General features: G+C 42.9%; 3 protein-coding genes and 2 non-coding genes across 5 annotated transcripts in view; 2 read left to right on the plus strand and 3 right to left on the minus strand.

Annotated features, from left to right (window-relative positions):
- LOC144213351 (uncharacterized) overlaps positions 1-27,078 on the plus strand; it is a 231,123-nt gene that overhangs the window by 71,904 nt on the left and 132,141 nt on the right. The window lies entirely within an intron of this gene.
- On the minus strand, positions 7,931-12,576 carry LOC144213390 (uncharacterized). The gene has a single exon (XM_077741832.1). It carries the CDS (start codon positions 12,363-12,365, stop codon positions 11,058-11,060), a length of 1,308 nt encoding a protein of 435 aa, XP_077597958.1. The 5' UTR covers positions 12,366-12,576; the 3' UTR covers positions 7,931-11,057.
- On the minus strand, positions 13,131-15,449 carry LOC144213920 (SCAN domain-containing protein 3-like). The gene is made up of 2 exons (XM_077742648.1): positions 13,694-15,449; positions 13,131-13,243 (listed from the first exon to the last, which is right to left on the minus strand). The coding sequence occupies exons 1-2, from the start codon at positions 15,288-15,290 to the stop codon at positions 13,131-13,133; spliced, it is 1,710 nt and encodes a 569-aa protein (XP_077598774.1). The 5' UTR covers positions 15,291-15,449.
- trnal-aag (transfer RNA leucine (anticodon AAG)) lies at positions 16,248-16,329 on the minus strand. The gene has a single exon. It is a non-coding gene; the product is annotated as a tRNA-Leu (tRNA).
- trnai-aau (transfer RNA isoleucine (anticodon AAU)) lies at positions 19,247-19,320 on the plus strand. The gene has a single exon. It is a non-coding gene; the product is annotated as a tRNA-Ile (tRNA).

Genomic DNA, 27,078 nt, shown 5'->3' on the forward strand with positions numbered 1-27,078 from the left:
TTCATGTACGTACATGTTGCTCGCCAACTCCGCTTTCTGTCGTGGGATTCTTTCTAAATCTTCATTCAGTGACTTGATCGTTTGTCAGTGTTCGATTATTGATTCCTTAAAGGGAACTTAAAATAATGACTTAATTGCTGATTTCCTTAAAGGGAACTTTAAAAGAATTACTTAATGACCCAAGTTGGCGAAAAGGCTTTTTTTGTTCAATTTGTGGTCCATCATAACCCACATTGGTCAAAAATCCTTATCCCGCTAAGTTTGTATTCAAAAGGAAACACTTAAAACACACAAATGTGGCAACATTTGTTGTATCTGCCAATTGACAATAATGATGAAATTCCCTCAAGTGTCTTCTTTTTATTAAAACGAGTCTTCCGTCAATTTGGCTGTGAATGAAAAGGAGAAAAAAAATCATATATGATATATATGTTGTTTTATTACATTTATTCTCCAGAATTTTCAATTAGTAGCTTTGTAAACTGCACCCATTTTGTTGTTTTTTTTTTTTTAACTAGAACCGACTTTGTTGTTTTATTGTATATTTTGTTTGTTTTGTGGTGGTTTGTAATTTTGTATTCTGGGTCTATATGTTTTCAATTTGCTTTTGGTGTCTTTAATTAAAACTATTTAATATATAGCATTGTGATGGGACGAAGCTACCTCAAGGATTGTAGTATTGACACACTGACGACACGCTGATGATTCTCTGACGCCACACTGTGTCAACACTGAATTGAAACCGTGTTGGTCACCCAATAGTGACCCCCGCAGTAATTATAAAATCATTGCAGGTAATAAAAAAACATCAAACGGAATTGATATGTAAAAATCGTATGTCCACATTTTTACCAATTGTTAAATCCTATGAAATCACAGTAATTGGTTTGTTTGGGGTCACACGATCAAAATGATTCCGCACGGGGGAAAACTTGTTAGAACGAGCCATAATTACATAAAATTCCTTCCAACAGGCCCACGACACTTTGATACAGTTTATGTCTTTAAACTATTATCACACGTTGGCCAAACGATACATTCCCTGCATCGGTCACGTGATTCTATCTTAAAGCTATACACGTCCCAATACGGGGCTAGCGGCACACTGCTGACGCACTAGCGTCGCTCGTTCCATCACTATCAGCTTTAGTTTAGCCTAGCTAGCAGCTATCACAGAAACAAGACGTCAGAGAGCTTGTTTATGCTTTAACTTAGCTTCGCTAGAAGCTATCAAAGGGATAAGTCGTCAAAGAGTTTGTTTATGCTTTAGCTAAGTTTAGCTCACAGCTATCAAAGGAACACGTCGTTGAATAGCTTTTTATGCTTTAGCTTAGCCTAACTAGCAGCCATCAAAGCCGCCGCCACAATCAGAATTCAAGTTTGGAAACGTCCGCAAGAACAAAACCGGCAAAGTTCCAGGAGGAACTTTTTGACGTCAAACAGGAGCCTTCACCTCAGCAGCACTCGACACTTTGCAAAGTAAAGCACGCGAAAGTTGTTCTTCATAGACTAGAAGGTGGGTTCACTTTTCATTTCCAGTATTCCCTCAAAGGTATAATATTGACATGACACTATTTTAGCGTCCGTTTAATGAATTCGCACTAGCAACATTCGAAGAAAGGCGTAATAAATTATATTTCTATTTAAATGTAACCACTCTAGGAGAGAAAGAATGAGTCTCAGCGCGTGTTAATACTTAACAACGGCAGAAAACTAGCTTTCCTTTTATTGTAACTTAATCACAAACAATCTTTTTTTTTCTTGATGATGCAAAGTGCGAGCGCCCCCAGAGGCGTTCAAGGGTCATTCCAGCTACTCCCTTCCATTTTTGGCTACATGTTTGAGTGAGATCACACGTAAAAAAGGGAATTGCAATCATTAATAAGCATTTAGTCGAGGAGGACAGGTATGTAAGAGAGAATCTTGAAACACGGATAGTGGTTGTTGTGAGACAGCCAAAGGGAGCCCAATAGAGGGTAGCATTGTTCTTAAGTGAGAATCAATGCACCCGCAACAATATTTTCAAATGATATAACGGGTAAGGAAATGCATTTACTTTTTGGGGAATTCTGCAACTTGGATCTTTCTCGTATCTCGAGTCACTCATTTGAACAATTTTAAATTCATGTTGCTGTTAGCGAGAATACTACAGTAGTAAGTAATGAGGATAAAATTAAACTATTAAATAGATAAAAGATAAAAAATCAAAATAGATAAATATAAAAGCGCAACATGAACATTAAACAAAGTAATAGTGATTTTAACACAATATTAGGAGTAAAAGTCATACAATGATGAAATTACAAAACGTTACATTCCTTTTTTTACATCACTTTAACTGCAAGTTGTCCAGGATCCGCAGACATCGACTTTGGTGATATTCGATTGGTGTGATAAAATAGATTGTGGAATAATTTTGAGGATCTATTTGATTCCCGTTGATCAAATTTTGATGATAACCACTTTATCAGTTTAATTTAGGGGTGTAGACTTAAATTGGAAGATTATTATCGCAGCTCAAAAATGGTTGGGAATTATTGACGTAATGAATTGTATGGCGCCCCATTTCGTTTGGTTTCTGTGAACAAGAAATTCATTCATTTTAATTGGAAAATGGTTCATCTGTGTTGTGTAGAAAATTCCTTCCGTGTAACTAATGCCAATGTAAGTGACTTTAAATTTCCAGTCTAGCATAAAGGACTTCAAATTAGAGAGATAGTTTCTGAAATATATCATTTGCTTTGTGTCTTTGCAGGTTTCAGAAAATATCATGATCCTGTTGGGCTAGAGTCTGTTGGCTTTATAGAGGAAGTTGAGCTCCCCCGAATCAAAGAGGAGGAGGAGCCAGAGTTCCCTCAACAACAAATGAGAGAAGAGCAACTTCAAATAAAAAAGGAGAAAGATGACGCCACCTGGTCACTTGGTGAATTCCTGAAGAGGAAAGGGGATCTGTGCGAGGCCAGCAGAGGGGCGGAACCTGCAAACACCACAACATGGCCCCTAATTAAAGAGGAGGAGCCAGAGTTCCCTCTGCAACAAATGAGAGAAGAGCCACTGCCAATCAAAAAGGAGGAGCAAAATGTAACTGGGTCAACTGGCGAGCCTTTCAAGGGAGAAGATGATCTGGGCGTGGCCAGCGGAGCGGTGGAGCCTCCGCCGGGCTGCAGCTCAACAGAAGGATGGCGAGCAGACAGTTTCGTCCAAACATTTTCTTTCACACAAGCGAACTTTTAATTTGTGGTCCTTCAATCCATCTCAAGAATAGCTTTTTAATACCCATAATAGAATAAAATTGTCAAAATTATTGGCCTATGAAATTGGGTCAACATTTAGCAACGCGCTATCTATAGTAAGGCTTTCTTAATTAAAAAAAACGAGATGATTTAAAGCAAGGTTTCATTTAATGGTAAAAAATGTATATGTTGGGTTTATTCTGTATTACTATTAGAAATATAGTTGTATTAAGTCATTTCTTTGTTAAATCATTTTCTTATATTTCTCAAAGTGTTGCGAGGTCACCAATAACCGCCAAGTCATCTTTAACCTGGACTGCCTGTTCCAGGTGGTCCCTTTTGTAACGAGGCCAGGGCTATTCGGCCAATAACAAGAATGTTGCTTCTGTTATTTACAACATAGCGACTATACCTCGTGACGCACTTCGGGTTTTTCTTTATGTAATTGTTATATGATTCTTAGGTCAAGGGAAGGCATAATTGTTCTAATCCAAATGTTGTTTGGTCTAGTCTCCTGCCTTGTTATTGGTAAAATACTTTGATTGTTATTGTAGTTCCAGATGTTGTTTTTACTCATACGTGATGAAATGATCAACAACTCTGTAAATTGTTTTGATTCATGGCAATAAGAGTCCTACGAAAATGTCTATTCGATGAGACGTTCTGAAGTTGTAGGAGAAACTCTGGCTTGTTGAATCTCCCCTCTGAGGTTTTATCCGTGATCCATTCTATTTAATTAAATGTCAATAATTGAATAAGATGTCTGACTGCAGTTATTGATAATTACGAACGAGGGTAATTATTAATGAACCTAACATTTTGGTCCTTCGAGCCGGATGTCAATATACCGGAGTGAGAACCCAGGCGCTGCTGTTCGACATCTGGTAAGTGACCGTGCGCACGGCGTCTTCAAAACCCTTGGTGGGCCGGAGTTTTCGACGGGGGCGCCTGGATTCTCGGCGGTTGAAGACTTTTCCTGCTGGAGGGAGACATCTGACGGATCTCGGGTAAGTCCACATTAATGTCTGCATGCTGAGACCGTGTTTCCAAATGCGTTAAAGGGACATTGAATGTGAAGATCCATTCTTGGTAATGTGACTCGCCTTTTGCCAATCCCATCAATTATTTTGTTTACACAATTTGGGTGCTGTTATCACTATAAGTCAATGGTTCTTTGGAATTCCGTATCGTGCACTGATATGCTGAGCACAGGTTAAGAATGCTGTGCAAACATTTCCACAAACAACTTAAACCCATAAGTTGTGTAGTGGTACCGTACCAAGGCCACCATAGCCCCTGTTGAGAGATAGGACTTCCCATGACTCAACATGGCAGCTCACCCAAGTAAAGTGATGTACAATTGTTTTTCTTCTTCTCAGTGCTCCCAAATTCCCCATTTCAGAGATTATTTGTTCCTTCACGTCAAGTTTCACATTTGGAATACTGCTGCTGCATTCTCATCAAAAATTTCATTTGATATTTTTTCCCATAATTTATCGCTGCATCCCTGAAAAGGGCTTATTGGCGATTTCAGAAATTGATTTCAATTTTCCAAATCCTCTTCCACCTTGATCTCTGACCGATTGATTATATCTTGTGTGAAATATGAATTGTATTCATATATTTAATCTTGCACCCGGAATATAGTCCGGAAAAAATGGCAGCTTGGTTGATTGTCACATTTATACTTGTGGAAAATAATACAATTATAATTCGAACCAAAATAATCAGCATGAATGACTAAAATGTTTAATGGTCACCATTTTCCATCCGAACACACACGTGTCTCTTAACCTGATATTTACAAGACAATCTTTCACCACAAACTGAGCAGGAGAAAGGTTTCTCACCAGCGTCGGTTCTTGTGTTGCATTAAATTTCCCTTTGTAGAGAATATTTGACCACAAAATGAGTATGCAAAGGGTTTCTCGCCACTGTGGGTTCTCGTGTGTTCCGTCAAGAGCTCCTTCTGAGCGAATCTTTGGCCACACAGTGAGCAAGGGAAAGGTTTCTCACCGGTATGAGTCCTCGTGTGTTTTGTTAAAACGGACTTGGCAGGGAATCCTTCCCCACCAAGGGAGCAGCAGAACGGTTTCTCGTCCGTTTGGGTTCTTTGGTGGATTTTTAAGGAGTTTTTGTGCGCAAATCTCTGGCTGCAGTCCGAGCAGGCATAAGGTTTCTCCCCGGTATGCGTTCTAGTATGGATCATCAATTTAGCCTTCTCGGCAAATCATTAGCCACAAACCAAGCAGGAAAAAGGTTTCTACCCAGTGTGTGTTCTCGTGTGCTGTGTCAGGTTCTGCTTGGAAGTCATTTTCTTACCGCAAACCGAGCAGGAAAAAGGTTTCTCACCAATGTGAGTTCGGGTGTGGTTGGTTAGGTTTTGCTTGGAAGACAATTTCTTCCCACAAATGGAGCAGGGAAAAAGTTTTCTCTCTGGTGTGGCTCCTCATGTGCCTCTTCAAGTCGGACTTCTTTCCGTAGGTTTTCTCGCACTGTGAGCATTTATGGTCCGCGGCGGCCGCATTATGAACTTCGTCTTCTTCATCGGTGTCCAATGACGTAGCGGGGTTGCTATCCGTTACCGGAGCAATGAGCTTGTGTGCTTCCGTTGAGCAGTTGCTGGCCTCGCTCAGACCGTCGTCTTCGCTTTTTAAAGGCTCAAAAGTGCACGTGAGGATGTCCATCTCTTCTTCTTTAACATTGGGGGGGGGGTCTTCTTCCATTTTGAGGGGATTCGGCACCCCCTTAATGTGGGGGTTCCCAACTGTAATTAAATTCCTGCTCCTCTTTTACGGGTTCAAACTTTTCCTCCACTTTGATGAGTTCAAATTCTTTTTCTTCTTTTTTGATATATGGCGACCTCTCTTCTTCTTTGAGATGAGCGGTCGCCGGGTGGTCGAGACAATGCCCTTGGTGGATATCTGCAAGGTGGAGAAATGTCATTGTGTGCAAAATGTGTTGCTTATTTCAGTTTTCATTCATGTTAATCTGTCTTTTTAAATGAAAACAGAGTAAACAGGACAACAGTATGTTTTCTCAATATTGTCCATTTTAAAAGACATTGTCATTGTAATACATCTTCATCTGAAAACAAGTGCTATTTTAACAAACACCGTTTTGATGATCGCCAATTGGTGAAAAAAAGTCATCAATGCACCAACTGAAAGATTATTTAACTTTAGATGAAACAACGATGATTAATATTAACACTACACTCGTCAGAATAAAATCATTAGTAAATTAATTATTAATCAGTAACGGAGAATAGATAACGCGACTGAACTTGGAATTTTTATCATGAACGGAATTTTCATCAACAAATTATTGAGTTATCCTGGGCGACACCTGGTGGTCAAATGACCACTTTATCCTCTTTCAATTGCTCTTGTTTGGATATGTACTTGTATTACAAGTACTTGGACTAGAACTAAAAGCACGTGTACTTGCGTGCACGTGTGTGTCATTGTACTAAATGTATGTTTGCTATTGCAAAAACTACATGTACTACTACTACAGGCAAGAACGTATATTTTCATGTACCTTATTGACAGAGGGTCATAAAATATACCAAATTTTGGAATATTATTCCTTGAGAGCCATACTCAGAATTTCAAAGTAAAAAAATACACCACTTTTTAAGTACAAAAAGTCACTTCTTTTAATCTTATAATAACATTGTTACGCTGATGCTAATCTGTGATAGTCAACTAGTATGCATTCACAATGGAGTTTAATGAAGAAAAAATAATGATTAAAGCTGGGCTTTTAGCTTATGAATTAGCCATACGCACCCAACAAAAGAGCCACATATGGCTCGCGAGCCTTAAGTTCTCTATACCTGGTTTAGAGGTGTCATATTGTCCTCCGGTACGACTGATAAAACCAAACCGTACACCCGTGTAAAAGCCCAAAACAAAGTTTTGGTATACGTGAACATCAGGAAAAGGTGTTTTTGACGTTAAAACTGGGTCAGCTGACTCCGAGTTGTCACGTAACCGAAAACTAATGTCACACACGACTGTGTTTACAACTTTACATGATGAACCTCAACCACGGGGGTGAAAATAAATCTATAAATATTCAAATGATCATCTATTTGAGAGATATGAGTTATAAAATCATTTACCTGACATTTTTTTGGGATTTGTTGTTAGCCTGCTCGGTGATGCGTTGATCCTAATCGCCTTGTTTGTCCCCTTATGTCGTAGTTATGCCAGGCTAAACTAGGTTTCAGCCTTCGTTCATAAAATTCGAAAGGAATTGGAACAAATGCTGTTCCGATACTTTTGATGGATTCGTTCATGAGGCTAAGAAGAAATAAAAAGTGCGAAATAAAAAGCACATTGCCTTAAAACCCCGTAAAAATTCAAACACTTCAAACTATCGTATTGATTTGACAGAAACCCCGCCTCGCCGCTAGGTGGCAGCATTACGCCCAACTGCCGGAAATACAAGAGAAGAAGACTCACAGCCTTTTGGATCCGCGTTTTTGTTATTATATTCCTTATTTTTAGTCACTTAAATTGACCCTATTGAAGTTTAAATTAGTCCTTTCTCTTTGTTTCATGTTTTATTTTGAAGCATAACTAAAAAAAAGTACGTTTTAAATCTAAGCAAATAACGCTTCTTTTTTGTCACCATTGAATTTGGAAGGCCCATTTTATTTAACAAAAAGACCCCAAAATTATTTTCACCAAAAAGAGAGCTTTATTGGAAGTGCACAAAATATGACAAGATAACTTATAATATGACAAAAGTATAAGGACATTGTACTACTTAATTATTTTGACAAATTTCATTCTTTCACACCATATTTCTACTAATGTTTCTTAGATCCTAGATTCAATATATCATTTATTTTCATTAAAATGGATTAAGTTTGAATAAGACTCAATATTCTTATTAGATTTGCAAATAAATTCTATAGACAAATACTGCAATTTTCAAATTTCGTTTTTAACTGTAAAGACATTTTCCATATTATTTACATCACATTCTTGATTATTTACTTTGTAATTTCCTAATTTAGGCTCTACTATTTCGGATAGAATTGTGAAGTAAATAAAATCTTCAACAACACTAAATTTTATTATACAGACGATCCCCTACTTACGAACAAACGGTACATACGAACATATCTGCAAATTGCGTTGATGTCGAAGAATGTTCATAAGTTCGATTTTGTATTGCGCGTCTTTTTCTGAGTAGTGCTTCTTTCCGCCGCTAATACCGACGCCTGGCTCTGTAAGAGCTCAGCTCACCCAGCATCTACCTTTCTCTGCCCAGTTCGTTGCAATGCAGAAGTACGTGGCGTAACCCCAGTGCGCAAAGAATCTTTTTCATTTCTATCATTAAATATCCGGTGCACTCATTATTCAATATGGTTGGTGAAAAGCGAAAAAGGCTACTAGTGAGGGAGGTGCAAGGAAGAGGCAAGCCATTCCATTTGAATCCTAAGCGGCAATAATAAACAACCTTGATGCATGTGAGAAAGTGGTGAGCGTTGCACGGGAATACAACTTGAATCGTTCGACCGTCAGTACCATTTATAAACAGAAAGATCGAGCAGCAGGACTTAAACATTGAACGTTGCACAAAGGTTGCAAATCAATTGAATGATGCCATACAGTGCTACCGCATCATATATGATGAAAAAAAAGAAGATAGCTTCTAGATAGTTTCTTTCGGCCAGTTTCTAGTAAATCTCTCTCTAATGCAGGGGTAGCCAACCAGTCAGAGACCAAGACCCACATTTTTTACTGTGTTACCGCAAAGAGCCACATTTTTTACTGTGTTACCGCAAAGACCCACATCACACACATACCTTTGCTCAGCCAGATTTATTGTAAATGTCACACACCAGCATAGTAATGACATAAATTGACTCCTACAGTACTAACAGCACAGGCCAGTCATTATCAACAATGAACATTGTGTGCACTGTCTCACACAGACAAACTCTCAGTTCAACCAAGTCCACAAACAAAAATATAATAATTTACAAAAGCGTTTTTCTTTTACTATGCATGTTACTTAGTGGGACTTCTGTCATAAAATCAGAGCCTATTTTTGCGCAACATTCGCTCCTTGTGAGCTGTCATTTATTATGAATGGCTTTTAACTAGCGCGCCCACCACGTGGGTGTACACCTCGCTCTCCTATTGGCTGCTCCCGGCTGAGCACTCTCGCCTTGGTCTGCCTCGCAAGGGGTGTGGCTTTTTCAGCTGACGCTCGATCTTTGGGATACTTTTTGTGTGCGCGACGCCGTTCATTGTCGCTTCTGGTTCACGGGAGCTCTCCCACTCTGTTAAAAACGTTTACTCAAATGACCTTGCTCCTACTGGGAAACTTTGAGGTATTTTCATCCCAAGCACATGCGCATTGGACGAAAATACCGTATTGAACTCAAGCGAAGCGCACACGCAAATAAAACACAAATACAAACTTTGATATGGATGTAAGAGCCGCATGAAACCGGGCAAAGAGCCGCATGCGGCTCGCGAGCCGCGGGTTGGCCACCCCTGCTCTAATGTATGTATACAGTACGTATTCTCTCCATTTTATTAAATTATTTTTTCAGTACAAACCAATGCCGGTTACTTATACAAGCCTTAAACATACAAATGCACTTATATAAACCCTCAATATACTTATATAGACATTAAACGTGAATTATAATCCAAAATATAGCACTGAATCAACTTCAATTTGAAGAATTTCAACTTATGAACACTTTCAACTTATGAACAAGCGCTCGGAACCTAACTCCTTTGTAAGTAGGGGAGCGTCTGTACAGTATTACTTTGACATACAACTGTTCCAACATACGAGACAAATTTAAGATATGAGCCTACCAGATGGTTCCCAAATGAGTCGGTAGTAAATTAGAACAAATTTGATGTTTTTTTTAGGATGGAAATGACTTAATTTATATTTTGTTCATTTCTATGGGAAGAATTGACTTGAGATACGAGTCAATTGAGATACTAGCTCAATCCCGCAATGAACTAGTATCTTAAGGTAATACTGTATTTGAAGTGTGGATTGTTATTACACGTTAAAAAGTGTAAACATGATTTTCAGAATGCAAAATACAATTATACTTTGATTACAATGATCTTTCTTGCAGAATTTGATAAAGCAAGCAAAGCCATCCTTGGTTATTGCTTGTCACAACACATTTGCATCTTTTAAGCCTATCTTTACGACTCTATCTCTGGCAAGAAGCTGAGCAGGAAAAGGGTTTCTGACCAATGTGGGCAATTGTGTTTTTAAGATATTCCTGCCAAAAATTGAGCAAAAAGGTGCTTTTCTCCTGTGTGGGTTGTCGAGTCTTCTTTTTAGGTTCCCTAATGTGAAAATGTTGGAACATTAACTGCGCCTGGAAATGTTTTTGAATTCTGCAGCTTTTTAATTGGGCTGTTGTAGCACATCTGTGGTCACAGACTGAGCAGGAAAACATTGTTCTCCAGTGTGGGTTAATAAGTGTTCTTCTAAGCTTCTCTTTCGGGAAAATGTCCGACCACAAACTGAGCAGGAAAATGGCTTTTTACCAGTGTGTACTTGTGTGCCTTTTTAAGTTTTGCTTTTGAGAAAGTGATTTACCACAAACTGGACACGAAAATGGTTTCTCACCAGAGTGGGTTCTTGTGTGAGCTTTTAAGTTTCCCTTGTGTCTGAATCCTTGACCACAAACTGAGCATGAACATGATTTTTCACCAGTTCTTAGGTGGGCTTTTAAGCTTTCCTTGTTTGTGAATTGTAGACCACAAATTGAACACAAAAATGGCTTTTCACCTGTGTGGGTTCTTAGGTGGGCTTTTAAGCTTTTCCCGTTTGTGAATCGTCAACCACAAATTGAACATGAAAACCTGTATGTGTTCTTGTGTGGCTTTTTAAGTATTGCTGTCGAGAAAAGGCATGACCACAAATTGAGCACGAAAATGTTTTTTCACCAGTGTGGGTTACTACGTGTCGTTTTAAGTTTCCCTTCTCTGTGAATCTTTGACCACAAACTGAACATGAAAATGGTTTTTCACCAGTGTGTGTTCTTGCATGCCTATTTAAGTGTCCAATCTGTGTGAATTTTTGACCACAAACTGAACATGAAAATGGTTTTTCACCTGTATGGGTTCTTGTGTGCCTTTTTAAGTTTTCTTTTGTAGAAAAGGCTTTACTGCAAACTGAACACGAAAATGGTTTTTCACCAGTGTGGGTTAGTACGTGTTTTTTTAAGCTTGCCTTCACTGTGAATCTGTGACCACAAACTGAACATGAGAATGGTTTTTCACCTGTGTGGGTTCTTGTCTGTCTTTCTAATTTATCCTTCCGTGCAAATGTCTGACCACAAACAGAACACGAAAATGTTTTTTTACCAGTGTGTGTTCTTGCATGACTAGTTAAGCTTGCCTTCACTGTGAATCTTTGGCCACAAACTGAACATGAAAATGGTTTTTCACCCGTGTGGGTTCTTGTGTGTATTTTCAAAGAAGACTTTTTCCCAAAAGTTTCCCCACACTGAAAGCATTTGCAGAGTTTGTCACCGCTGGGATTTTTCATATCTTCATCATCATCATCATCATCATCAACATCATCATCATCATCATCAAGCAACTTGTTGCCATCTGATAAAGGAGAAATTACATTTTCTGCTCGCCATCCTTCTGTTGAGCTGCCGTTCAGTAGCTCCACCCCTCTGTTGGCCACGCCCAGATCGTCTTCACTCTTGAAAGATTCCCCAGTTGAACATTTAACACATTCGTTTTTGATTGGAGATTGGTCTTCTCTTTTGCACTGTTGAGGGAACTCTGGCTTCTCTTTAATTTGGGGCCATGCTGAGGCGTTTGCAGGCTCCGCCCCTTCACTGGCCACGCCCAGATAATCCATTTTAACGGACTCACCTGGTGACCAGGTGAAATGATCTTCCTCCTTTTTGATTGGAAGTTGCTCTTCTATTTGTTTTAGAGGGAACTCTGGCTCCTCCTCTTTAATTAGGGGCCCTGTTTTGGTGTTTGCAGGCTCCGCCCCTCCACTGGCAACACCCAGAACATCTTTCTTCTTCAGTAACTCACCAAGTGAACAGGTGAAATCATCTTCCTCCCTTTTGATTGGAAGTTTCTCGTCTCCCATTTGTTGCTGAGAGAACTGTAGCTTTTCCTCTTTGATTTGGGGGAGCTCAACTTCCCCTTCAAGGTCAACAGACTCCTGCCCATCAGCACTATGATCATTTCTGAAACCTGCAAGGACACAAACATAATTGATTAACCATTTTCTAATTATAAAATGACTGAATTTCTTGTTCACAGAAATGAAACCAAACGGAAAAGGGCGCCATACATTCATTTTGTCTCAATGCTGTACTTACTACTGTATTATTTTCTTCAACAGCAACACGAGTTGAAAACTGTTTATGGGTGCATTTTTCAAAGTAAGGCACTATTAGTCAGAAAAGTTTCTTCACTGGTGATGTATCTCCTTAAAATTAGTCAAATCTTTTTTGGAGCCCTTTCAATGTAAACATTCTCTTTTATGTTTTAGATTTTAATTTAATAAAAATGCTTTCACCAAAGGGGAGACATTAAAAAAGAATTAACTTGTATTAAGTAGCAGGTCTGTTATTATTTGGAGGATTAATGAGATTGAAATAGAGGTAAAGTCTGATTGGACACTTAATTTCCCTTAGGTACGAGTGTGAGCCTGAATGGTTGTTTTTCTCCTCATGCTCTGCGATTGGCTGGCCACCGATTCAAGGTGTTCCTCGCCTCTGCCCTGAAGGCAGCCAGGATAGGCTCATGCACCCCATAACAAGATTTAGCATATCAGAAAATGAATGAATGAAGGGATCAAAAACAGTGGGAGAAGCCCAACGTAGCCTCAGCAGCAAATCTCGACTGGTTAGATGGTGCATTTCCAGACAATTTTCTGGCACTTGGCTGACAGATTCAAGTATTCGGCCTTCTTGCCTTCGAAGGTGGTGTCGATCCCCTCCTCTGATGGTACTGGTAGTTCTATGAAGTGAAGCGCTTTTGCCTTAGAGCAGTGTTTTTCAACCTTTTTTGAGCCACGGCACATTTTTTTACATTGGAAAAATTTGTGGCACACCACTAACCAAAGATTTTACAAAATGACACTCTGTATAGTATATTTAATTACAATATAATTTCTCAATTTATTTATACTCAGTCAGTGTGAAACCTGGGCCTGTTTAGATGAACACAAAGCCGATATCCTGGCAGGAATAGTAGAAAGACACACACGAAGCTCTTCTTCAACAGCTCTCAGTCTCTCTCTGTTTTTAGTTTTTATAGCAGTTAGGCTTGAAAAGCTCAGCTCACACAGATATGTTGTGGAAAATGGGAGCAATGTCAGAACAGCTTTGTTGGCCAGAATGGGGAACTCCTTGGCAGCAGTCAACCAAAAACTGTCCAAAGGAAGATCAGCAAATCTTAGTTTTAAACCACGATCCTGTCTCAGTTCAGTTTGTTCCTCCTGCTCTTGTAAAGTCATGTCCTTTCGAACAACTGATGCCGAGCTGTATGGGTCCCTAACCCAGTCAAAGCATTCAGTGGAGGCTGAAGAGAAATAAAATGACAACTTCTCCTCAAGACTTTTCAAATGTTTACCTATTACCTCAGACAGTGCAGCAGTGTTGCTTTGCTGTTTGTCTGTGAGTGGGAACATCTCCAGGTTGGCACGTTGCACATGTTGTTGCCAGAGGTGCACCTTTAAACGGAATCCATTTATTTTATCTGTGCTTGTAAGCAGGTTTTCATTTCGGCCCTGCATCCTTGTGTTCAGTTCATTAAGATGATGAAATATATCAGCCAGGTATGCCAACTTTGCGCACCACTCATCACTTGCAAACTGATTTGAGTAATCAGACCTCTCATTTGTCAGAAACATTTTAAGTTCCTCTCGCAGCTCATACACACGGGTCAGCACCTTACCGCGCGACAACCATCGGACCTCCGTATGGAGCAATAAGGCTTTATGCTCCGCTCCCATTTCCTCACACAGAGATGCGAATATACGGCTTTTCAGAGGTCGTGTCTTCACAAAGTTCACCATGCGCACCACATCGTCCAACACAGGAACCAGTTCTACTGGTAAAGTCTTCGCAACGAGGGCCTCACGGTGCAAAAAACAGTGCGTAATAATCAGATCTGGGTTTCTTTCCTTCACTCTACTCACGAAGCCTTTGGTGCGCCCGACCATGGCTGCAGCTCCATCAGTGCACACACTTGTGCAGTTTTCCCACGTAAGTCCTCCCTGGTCAAGATATTCCGATGTGACCCGAAAAATTTCCTCTCCAGTTGTTTTTTCTGGCAGTGTCTTGCAAAATAGGAAGTTTTCTCTAATGGCATCACCATCCACAAAACGCACATTGGCCAAGAGCTGAGAATGTCCACTAATATCCGTAGACTCGTCAACTTGCAACGCAAATTTCCTACTGATGCGTATCTTTTCCAAAACATGGCTTTCGATGTCTGTAGACATGTCATCATTACGCCTGGCAATTGTGTTATCAGAGAGCGGGACTTTATCTATGTCTTTAGCCGCACCAGGGCCGAGCATCTCGTTGACAATGGCTTTACAGGCAGGTAGTATTAATGTCTCTGCCACAGTGTGCGGCTTTTTTGATTTAGCAACAAGTTCGGCGACTAGGTAACTAGCTTTGAGCGCTTTCTCATTTACCTTTGTGGTTTTTCTCATAAACGTTGCCTGTTTCTCTGTGTTTACATGCAGGCGAACAAAATAGTCTATCGGCTTGTTTTGAAGCGACGGGTGTTTCGTTTGGAGATGGCGTTTAAGCTTGCTTGGCACCATGGCGCTGTTGGATAGCTTCTCGCCACACACCAGGCATAACGGAATAGGTGTCGTCTCATCCCCGGTGAAAGTAAATCCAAACGAAAGATAGCTTTCACTATATTGCCTTGAGCTCACCGTCTTTGCTTTCTTTTCTCCACCACTCATACTAGGGCCTTTATCCGGGTCAGAATCTTGTCCAGGGCCCAGTTCGGAGTTTGCAGTTGTCCTTTTTAAAAACTTCTCCATGACTGTCACCACGGCCTCTTAGGTGCATCACTAATTTTCTTGGCGGAACGTGTCAATCAACTACGTGTTGCCACACGGACAAATATTACATTACGCTGCCAGCCTTTACAGCACGGACACTGGACAATGACATCATATTTGCAGAAAACTATTAATAAATGTTAATTTTAAAAAAAGGATATTGGATAATTTCTCACGGCACACCTGAGGATCTCTCACGGCACACTAGTGTGCCGCGGCACAGTGGTTGAAAATCACTGGGCTATTTGACCGGTTACCGTCTAAATAGCCCCTGCGACTACTTGACCGGTTACCGGCTAAATAGCCCCTGCGACTACTTGACCGGTTACCGGCTAAGGAGCCAATGCCTTTAGGTTTAGCCTGCTATTAACTATCAAAGGTGCCGCCAACAGAATTTACGTGTGGGAGTGTTCCACGAAGAACACCTGTTTGCAAAATAACGCATTCAAAAGTTGTTCTTAACAAACTAGAAGGTGGGTTCACTGTTTTATATTTATATATTTTTTCAGTGTGTAACAAAAGGGCTTTTTGTGCGCTGCAATTGTTTTTTTAAAAATTCTCAAGTCGACTGAATGTACAAGCTTGATTTAAAGACAATTAAACAGTGTGTTTAAAAATACATTTAACAAACCACGTTGGTGACAAACCTTTTTCCTGCACAGGCAAAAGGTTTAGTCAGAAGGTGATAGCTAAGAGACACATATGTCTTGGGTGGTGAGCAGTGGACAATAACTATTGCCTGTCATCCACGATGGCTTAAACACAGAACAAATGTATTTTGTGGATGTTACCAAACACAGTGGTGGGAAACCACGAGGCTCCTATTAATGCACCCGGGACTCGGCTCCCTCCCCAGTGGTTTTCACATTCTAGTTGAAATGTTAGGGAAGAGCCACTTGCACCCATTAAAAGAGACTTAAGCAGCTCAGAAGATACTGGCAGTGGTGGGATTTGAACCCACGCCTCCAGAGAGACTAGAGCCTTAATCCAGCGCCTTAGACCGCTCGGCCACACTACCTTGGATGAAACTGTGGAAGTCTTCCACAAACCTAAAGCAATCTATCCCAGATCTCTGAGGGTGCAGTGGAACACCCGGCTGACTTGCAGGCAGGCGTGGCATCAATTCCCAATAGTGTCGGTATGATTATGAGTGCAAAAGGTTGTTTGTGCCCTACGGCTTACTGGTGTTGTCTGCCTTTCGCTTGAAGTCTGGTGGGATAGACTCCATCATCAGGATGTGTAGTATAAGGCCCCTATCAAATTTGTTTACCATGTCTCCCTTCATTAACACGCCTGAATCAAATAATTGGGATCGTTTACATTACATTAGCGTGCCCAACTCCAGCCCTCGAGGGCCGCAATCAAATTTGTTTTCCATGTCTCCCTCCATCAACACGCCTGAATCAAATAATTGGGATCGTTATCAAGCTTCTGGACGATGAGTTGACCATTTGGTTCAGCTGTGATAGAGGAGGGAGATATGAAAAAGAGACCGCAAAGGGGCCCTGAAGGACCGGAGTTGGGCACCCCTCCATTATTAAATCACTGTCATTGGCTCGTTGGTCTAGTGGTATGAGTCTCGGTTTGGGTGTGAGAGGTCCCGGGTCCAACTCCCGGACGAGCCCTGGTTTTATTGAATTATGATATATGATGGGGTGATATGGGACATTAGCCATCGAAGAAAAAAAGTGTCAGTTTAAGAGCTCCTCTATCTTGTTGGCCAATACTTGAATAAACTTGAACATTGGAAGACATACTGAGGCAGATATAATGAAAGTTAAGGCCGCGTCTGAAGAGGCGGGGATGCAACAATTCAGAGGCCGGAGAGTATGACAACTCTCCAGGCTCCCCAAAGCTATTTCCCGCTGAAAAGCTGCTTCAACTGAGTTTTTAATAGAGATAAGACAAGTCATAACAATGGGAGGCGTTAATACAAATGAAGGAGGTGGAGTACAAAAGGTGTCGTGTACATTTTAACCAATAGATGTAAATTAAATTATATTCTAGCAACCTTTAATACATCAGAGTGCAAAAGGGTGCACGATTAAATATAAGAATACCATTTATATTTCACATTAGCCACCTAAGGAAAAAAGTGTCACCGTATGGGCACCCCAGGCACGTCTGTCACATTGACTTTAGAAATTTGACAGATAAGCCGGGTCAGCACAAGATACGATACATATAAAAAACTGCATCCGTTAACAGTACATGTGAAACATAAACAGAAAAAAAGAAGTAAAGTATTAACATACTCATTACTCATTATTATAGTAAAAAGTAGAATGTACAAAGTAAAGTAAAAAGCAATGTAATAAGAAATATTCAAATGTAATTTAAAAAAAGATAGAGGGGCTGTAAAACACGAAAAACAAAAAGAGTGGACAGAGCTACTGCCACAGGCGAATTATTCGATCAAAATTTTTATTGTAAGACAAAATGTTGTGTGGCGAAGTGGTCGTATCACAAGGTTCGATTGTACAGTGTTTAGCATGTGAGAAGGAAGATTATGTTTAGTAATGTTTATTTACTTTTGATGTGTATGCGTGAATGTGCGAGTCTCGGGTAAAGCACATGGAATAGTAAGCTATGAGTCAATTTTCAATTCAAGTTGGTTGTTGATTTTATAAAACAGCTGCAGTAGCTCAGTTGGGAGAGTGTTAAACTTAAGATCTGAAGGTCCCTGGCTCAACCTCTAGTGTCGGCATCACATCAGACTTTGAAAACCCTGCCTAATTCAGCTAGCAGTCCGTTTTCGGTTTCCTTGTAAGCCATGAGTCACTTTGCAATCAAGTTAGATTCTAATCACCTCCGTGACCCAAATAGGCTCAGACACACATTGTTGAAAATTTACGACAATAGGTGTTAAATCACAAAGGTTGTTCAGACAGTGATCTCGCTCAATCAGCATCTTCTTAAGTGTCCTTCTAGGTCTGCATTCTGTGGTGAAGGTCCAGTAAACAGTCCTTGGGACGAGGACTTGGTGACTTCTTACAATCGTGAGTTCTCCTCAGATAAATTGAAGAAGCATTCATACGTAAATGATTAAATACATACATATATAATAGTATTACTGAATACTGTCCAACACTATGGATAAATATTTCTTTTCTCATATTTACATGTAATTTTTGATTGTTTTCATTTTTTTACGCGTCTTGTTCAGTTATTTTTTTAAATGATACTGCATTGTTTTGTTGGTAACATGCTCTCAAGTATGTGTATGAATCTAGATGCAATTTCAAGAATACTTTTTTCACAGCAATGGTAACTCTTGGCAGTGGGGTAGTTTGCTTCTACAAAAAAGGAACTGATGTTGTGTGTCCCGGTGGTGGGGTTAATCAGTCCCAGATATCTTTGGACCAATGTTGACCGGAGCTTTGTAGCCCTGGTAGGGTTACCCATGGCCAACTTGTCTGATGTGAGGGATCAGACAAAGATTGGCTCAGAGGACCTCTTATGATGAGCAACACTCTTGGACGAAATCTTCCTTTGCCGGGACGCGGTTAGGAAAGATTCTGAGCGTAAGGTTGAGAAATACAGGCTCGACACAGTTTATTGATACTTTAGTAATAGTGCCAGCACATTGCTGTTTATCTCATTTAGGCAGAGCATGGTGCCGAAAATGCCATGGGTTCGACCGTGGAATGGGCAAAGCCTCCCGAGAACAGAAGTTGTCAAAGAGGCAGCCGGGGAACATATCCGGCCTGCTGCATCCTTTTGTGCGGTTTCACACCCTTGCTCTAGAGTAAGTTAAGATTGCCTAAAATGATTTATTTTGCCATAAGATAACAGTTTAGCTAGCTGACAATTGCAATTGCGGTCATTACACAAAAATCATGGCCACTTTGCACAACATTTGTCATAACATGTGTTTAGCTAGTTGACATGTTGCATTTGCATAATCATGCAAATACCTGGATTTTGTAGCACGTGGCCTGTTAACTCAGTTGGTCAGAGTGTGGTGCTAATAACGCCAAGGTCGTGGGTTCAACCCCCACACAGGCCATGACCTCTGTGTATTTGTTGAATTTGCCCAACTACAACCTTTTCCCTGACATAACATAATATGTTGTCTTGATATTTCTTCAGTTTCTGTGAGCTGTTAATTTCTATGCTCCAGAAGGCAGAAGATGTCACCCAAGATGTGAATCATCTCAGTGAGTATGTGGTATCTAGGTTCGTTCACACCACATTTCTGTTCTTCCCAAATTGTTCTGAAATTAAATTTGTCTTCATACTCAAGCGGGCAGAACAGTGTTTCTCAATTTTGCTTAGCCTCCAATGAGGAAGCCTGTAGAAAATCCTAATAGGATTTGTAATACAAGACAAAGTCTCTTTGCAATGGCTTGTTTATACATTATTAGTTTTTGTAAGTATAACAACATCGTAGTCATCCTTATGACTGACATGTCAGCATAAACACCCAACTGTCTGACTGAATAATCAATCTTAGTCTTGTCATTGACTTGATATGTCAGCACAAAAACTAAACTGTCCGACACTGATCAATTACTTTTTGCCCTGCTAATGACTGAAACGTAACTGTCCAAAGTCCTACTGACAACTGTCAGTTTTGCCTGTAGTCAAGACACACTCACTGGTCATTTGACAAGAGTTGCAAGAACATTGCGCTGAACAGGACTCCACCGTAAGAGCTCTCACTCTCCACTTTACAGTCTGGTAATAAACCTATTTCCTATTTAAATTGATCTCACTCTTTCTTAGCCTGCTCCTGGAGTTGCATTTTCAGACCTATCACAAACGCTCTCCCAACTGAGCAATTTCGGCTGATTGATAAAAATATCAACCAACTTGAACTGCAAATTTACTCATGGCTTACTAGTACAATATTACAATTGGAGAATTAACTGATATTGAATTGGTTAAGAGAGTCCAATGGACTGACGAAGACCGAGGTCGATTCAGGGAACGCTCTTCAACATTTCCTATTTGAGCCTATTCGGGTCGTGTTGGTGTCAAGAGTCAAACTTGACTGCAAAACAACTGATGGCTTACAAGTAAACATTTTTTAAATGTACTGCCAGTTGATTTAGGGGGGGGGGGACTGCAAATTGACTCATGGCATACTAAAACAATACAGTCGAACCTTGTGATACGACCGCTTCGCCGCGATGAAAATTTTGATCGAATAATTCACCCGAGATACGATCTAAATTTCGTGATGCGACCAAGCCAGGTGGCCATGGCACTGTCTTTTTATTGCGTCTCTTCCGTGTATAAAATATTTCTACGCCACTGGGCGGACTTTGCATTTCCCCACCCACCAGCTTTTTCCCCCGCGTTGGGTACATTTACAGGTAAACAATATTACTATGGATCGGCAGAGTACTGCAAAGCAAAAGTGTTGACAATGGACACGAAAGGCGAAATAATTGAAAAATATGACGTGTTACTGAGTACGCTAGGCAATACGAGAGGAGTACGTCAACCATTTCGACCATCCTTAAGCAGAAGGACGCATCAAGACATTTTCCTTGATTATTGCTGTTGGGTTTATTCTGTTTTACTATTATAATAGTTATATTAATTCATTTCTTTATTAAATTATTCTCTTTCTTTTCTCTGTATTAATTCATTACTTTGTTAAATCATTCTCTTTCTGTTTTCAAAAGTGTTGCGAGGTCACGCCAAGTCATCTTTAACCTGGACGGCCTGTTCCAGGATGGTTATACAAACAATCCACCCAATCTGGGTCCTTGAGATTTGGTGGGCCCTTGGTGACGAGGCCAGGGCTATTCGGCCAATAACAAGAATGTTGTTATCGTTATGAAACCATACACTTCGGGTTTTTCTGTATGTAATCATTATATGATTATGATTATATTATATGATTCTTAGGTCAAGGAAGTTGTATAATTACTCTAATCTAAATGTTGGTAAGTCTAGTCTCCTGTTTTTGTTATTGGTAAAATACTTTGATTGTTATTGTAGTCCCAGATGTTGTTTTTACTCATACGTGATGGAATGATCAACAACTCTGTAAATTGTTTTGATTCATGGCAATAAGAAGCGTACGAAAACGTCTATTCGGGGAGACGTTCGGAAGTTGTAAGGTGACACTTGCTGTAACGCTCCCCTTCGGAGGCTTTTATCTGTTGTATCCATTTCTATTTAATTAAATGTCAATAATTGAATAAGATGTCTTCCTGCAGTTATTGATAATTACGGACGAAGGTAATTATTAATGAACCTAACAATTGCCGAGGAAATTTACATCCCCCAGCAAGTTTTCAACAGCGATGAAACTGTTTTTTTTTTTTGGAAAAAGATGCCCAGGCGGACATTCATCGAAGGACCGCGGAACAGCCCCCTCCTCCTACTCCGTGTGTGTCATTGTCTCTCCCCTCCGCATTGTCTCTCCCCTCCGAAAAATGTCTTTTTTTGCATCTCTTTCGTGTTTAAAATATTTCAATGACCACTGGGCTGACTTTGCATTTCCCCACCCGCCCGCTTTAGTCCCCATATTGGTCTACATTTATATACCAGGTAAACAATATTACTATGGATCGGCAGAGTTTTGCAAAAAAAAGGCGACTGTTGACAATGGACAGGAAACGTGAAATAATTTAAAAATGTACTAGGAGTAATATATTACTTCTCATTTGCTGCTCATAAGAAGATCTGCGGTATACTGGCTCACAATTCCCTCTTTTTAATATTTCTGGTCTCAACTCTCTCTCATAGTCATGGGCACCGTTCGAAGCGGTTGCGACCAGATATATTACAAGGGTGGGGGTCGGGGGGTTTGTTGCAAGCCAGAGGCAATGTTGTTCTATGAGCAGTGGAACGATCGCTAGTACTACAAGAATACTTTTCGTTGGCAAGTGGTCGTGGGTTATCGTATTGTGAGGACATTTGTGTGCATCATTTTTGGAATATTTTGAAGGGAATACGTAGAAAAACATCAAACATCCCATCGATAGCAAACGTAAGGTTGGAGGCAAGGGAAAAAAAGATTAAAACAAAATTAGAATTCAGTTTTGTGTAAAGTTACGTTAAACGTTTGTTTAAGTGTGTCTGTATATGTCAGGAGTGGCTGGATTGCCTTTCCTGGCATGACGTCACGATAATTATCAGCTGTCACTAATTACGTGATTAGATTATTTTTGGTATTTAAGCATTATGATTTTCTGTGAACGCCGTCGGATCGTCCTGGTTTCGTCCTGGTTTCGTTTCCTGTTTTTCCTGTTAGTCATTGCCGTTTCCATTGGCGCCACGCCGCTTGTTCTTTTCGTTTGTAATGAGTGGTCAAGCCAAGTTGTTTAAGTTATGTTACCCCGTTTATTAAATCAACCTACAAGAGCTACAGATCTGCCTCACCTTTCCATTTACTTCGGCGACTCTGCATCTGGGTTCAACTTCTCCAGCGATCCAGTCGCACTACGCGGCGAGATCGTAACAGCACGATCCGACCATCATGGACCCAGCGGAGCGCCACCCACGCTCGCGCCGACGCACTCGGCGACGCAAACCATCCACCTCGAAGACACCGGACTGCTTGGAATGTATAAGAAACCCCTCAGAATCGTTTAGGAATTTTGTAAAGAACACACCGTGGTGCGGGGCTCTCAGGCACATCATTGCTAGAAATGAGCCACAGCTGGTAGGAGAGTTAGAGCCGCAGCGTACTCATACGCCCCACCACTGCTATGCACGTCGCCCTGGGAAGCCTTTACCGTTTCATCATGATGCCCAGGTGCGTACAACCACCAGAGACCGCCCAAGTTATCTTATGCCTATGCCCAGAGGTATTGATTCACCATGGAGGGAGCCTGAAGATTCTGGTGAGGAGGACATCGTTGAGGAAATTGATTTTTTCGCTGGCGTTTCGGAATCCGATGATGAATTCTTCGACCAATTCGGACCCCGAGACCTTCCACTGGAGGAGGATTATCCCGATTTTTCCCCCGATAATTCCTACTACAAATACCCCGACCAGCAATTACAGAGTGGGCTAACCACCAATTATGGGGCACGACGTGATGGCGGGGGTGCTGTGCAATCCTCCCAGAGGAGGCGCCGAGCGCCACGCCGTAGAGCGAAGCGAAAGCAATGCCTGGACACACAAACCACTGTCCAAGTTACGCGCCCGACCACGTCCTTCCAAGCTCCTTTTCCGACCACGTCCCTCCAAGCTCCTTTTCCGACCACGTCCCTCCAAGCTCCTTTTCCGACCACGTCCCTCCAAGCTCCTTTTCCGACCACGTCCCTCCAAGCTCCTTTTCCGACCACGTCCCTCCAAGCTCCTTTTCCGACCACGTCCCTCCAAGCTCCTTTTCCGACCACCACCACGCCTTTCCAAGTTCCCGAAGTTACTCGGCCGACCACGCCCTTCCAAGTGCCCGAAGTTACTCGGCCGACCACGCCCTTCCAAGTGCCCGAAGTTACTCGGCCGACCACGCCCTTCCAAGTGCCCGAAGTTACTCGGCCGACCACGCCCTTCCAAGTGCCCGAAGTTACTCGGCCGACCACGCCCTTCCAAGTGCCCGAAGTTACTCGGCCGACCACGCCCTTCCAAGTGCCCGAAGTTACTCGGCCGACCACGCCCTTCCAAGTGCCCGAAAGTACTCGGCCGACCACGCCCTTCCAAGTGCCCGAAGTTACTCGGCCGACCACGCCCTTCCAAGTGCCCGAAGTTACTCGGCCGACCACGCCCTTCCAAGTGCCCGAAGTTACTCGGCCGACCACGCCCTTCCAAGTGCCCGAAGTTACTCGGCCGACCACGCCTTTCCAAGTGCCCGAAGTTACTCGGCCGACCACGCTGTACCAGCAGCTCCTAAGGACTATGCAGCCCTCCCCGTTCCAAGTGCCCGAAGCCACTCGGCCGACCACGCCTTTCCAAGTGCCCGAAGTCACTTGGCCGACCACGTCTTTCCAAGTGGCCGAAGTCACTCGGCCGACCACGCCTGTCTTAGTGGCCGAAGTTAATCGGCCGACCACGCCTGTCCAAGTGGCCGAAGTTACTCGGCCGACCACGCCTGTCCAAGTGGCCGAAGTTACTCGGCCGACCACGCCTGTCCAAGTGGCCGAAGTTACTCGGCCGACCACGCCTGTCCAAGTGGCCGAAGTTACTCGGCCGACCACGCCTGTCCAAGTGGCCGAAGTTACTCGGCCCACCACGCCGTTTCAAGTGCCCCAAGCTCCTGTGCCAAGGCCACGCAAATTACTCCCGTTGCCTTTGGGGTCGCCGGTCGCACCCGTACCGAAGCCACGGATCAGGTTTCTGGTGACGGACGGCCATTCTAGCACCGCTCTCCCAAGCACCGCTCTCCCAAGCACCGCTCTCACAAGCACCGCTCTCACAAGCACCGCTCTCACAAGCACCGCTCTCCCAAGCACCCCTCTCCCAAGCACCGCTCTCCCAAGCACCGCTCTCCCAAGCACCGCTCTCCCAAGCGCCTGCCCGTCCAGCGCCTGCCCGCCCAGAAGTGGCGACGATGCTGCGGCGCTCGCAGAGGATGGGGCCGGCGACGTCGAGAGTGGTATTTCGCCGGAGTCCCTGGAGGAAGAAGCCGGTGACGTCGAGAGTGGCAATTCGCCGGAGTCCCTGGATGAAGGGGCTGGCGACATCGAGAGAGGCAATTCGCCGGAGTCCCTGGAAGAAGGGGCTGGCGACGTCGAGAGTGCCAATTCGCCGGTGCCCCTGGAGGAAGAAGCCGGTGACGTCGAGAGTGGCAATTCGCCGGAGTCCCTGGAAGAAGGGGCTGGCGACGTCGAGAGTGCCAATTTGCCGTTGCCCCTGGAGGATGGGGCCGGTGACGTCAAGAGTGGTAATTCGCTGGTGCCCCTGGAGGAGGAAGCCGGTGACGTCGAGAGTGGCAATGCGCCGGAGTCCCTGGAAGAAGGGGCTGGCGACGTCGAGAGTGCCAATTTGCCGTTGCCCCTGGAGGATGGGGCCGGTGACGTCAAGAGTGGTAATTCGCTGGTGCCCCTGGAGGAGGAAGCCGGTGACGTCGAGAGTGGCAATGCGCCGGAGTCCCTGGAAGAAGGGACTGGCGACGTCAAGAGTGGTAATTCGCCGGAGTCCCTGGAAGAAGGGGCTGGCGACATCAAGAGTGGTAATTCGCCGGAGTCCCTGGATGAAGGGGCTGGCGACGTCAAGAGTGGTAATTCGCCGGAGTCCCTGGATGAAGAAGCCGGCGACGTCGAGAGTGGCAATTCGCCGGTGCCCCTGGAGGACGGGGCCGGCGACGTCCAGAGAAGCAATGCTCCGGTTTCCTGGGAGAAGAGGGTTGTCCACCCCCCGAGTAAACAGGGTAAGGTGCCCGACCGTACTAAACTTCTAATATCTCCTGAAGGCAGGCAGTTTGGCAAAGACTTAAGGGGCCAGCTGGGATGCCTGCCGGACCGACCACTGCCTCGTCTCGTTTCTGGCTGGCACGGAGGCCTGCCAGACCTGCCCTTGCCTCGTCTCGTATCCGGCCTGCGCGGACGCCCGCCGGATCGACCACAGCCTCGTCACGTTCTTGACCGGCGCGGACGCCCGCCGGGTAAACCACAGCCTCGTCTCGTTTCTGGCCGGCGCGGACGCCCGCCGGACCGACCACGGCCTCGTCTCGTTTCTGGCCGGCGCGGACGCCCGCCGGATCGACCACAGCCTCGTCTCGTTTCTGGCCGGCGCGGACGCCCGCCGGATCGACCTCAGCCTCGTCTCGTTTCTGGCCGGCGCGGACGCCCGCCGGATCGACCTCAGCCTCGTCTCGTTTCTGGCCGACGCGGACGCCCGCCGGACCGACCACTGCCTCGTCTCGTTTCTGGCCGGCGCGGACGCCCTGCATCTGGGTTCAACTTACCCTACGATCGCGTCGCACTACGCGGCGAGATCGTAACATCTTTTACCTGTGCCGTGTGTGTATGTGAATATATGTGCCATGTTGCCTTTTTTATGGTATTTAATCGCTTAATAAGGGGAATTGCAGTCATTAATAAGGGGTGCATTTAGTTGAGGTGGACGGGTATGTAAGAATCTTGAAACATAGACAGTGGTAGTTGTGAGACACCCAATTGAATTGAATGCTTTTATTGTGATTAAAGAAGATTGAATGAGAGCGATGAAATGAAAGCCTAGTAGAGGGTAGATATGTTCTAAAGTGAGAATCAATGCATCCACGACAATAAATATAAAATAAATGAAAACATAAAAGGAAACCAATTTTGCACGATTTCGTAACCTGGATCTTCTTCGTATAACTCGAGTTACTCATTTGCATATAATAATTTAATAACCTGAAAATATCATACCTAGAGGCATCCGTAAGTAGAGGTATGACTATTTTATAAACTGTCAATCCCACTAGAAATCCTTTAGTTTAGACTGGGACCAATGTTCCCTCTAATTTTCCGTTGGTCTGGGCAGAAAGAGCGAGCCAGATGCAATGTTGTTCTATAAGCAGGGGAGCGATCGCTAGTACTACAAGAATACTTTTCACTGGCAAGTGGTCGTGGGTTATCCTATTGTGAGGACATTTGTGTGCATCATTTTTGGAATATTTTGAAGGGAATACGCAGAACAACAGCAAACATCCCATCAACAGCAAACATCCCATCAATAGCAAACGTGCGTTTGGAGGCGTGGAAAACATCTAACCCGTCCAGAACGAAGGTAAAGAAAAATATTTAAAAAAAAATAGAATTCAGTTTTGTGTAAAGTTACGTTAAACGTATGTTTAAGTGTGTATGATATATTAATCCAAGTTCATTCAAATTTGTTTGTTCCGTTTACCAGTGCGTTGTTGTGAAAATA

Source organism: Stigmatopora nigra, chromosome 20 (genome assembly GCF_051989575.1).
Source record: "Stigmatopora nigra isolate UIUO_SnigA chromosome 20, RoL_Snig_1.1, whole genome shotgun sequence".
NCBI lineage: Eukaryota > Metazoa > Chordata > Actinopteri > Syngnathiformes > Syngnathidae > Stigmatopora > Stigmatopora nigra.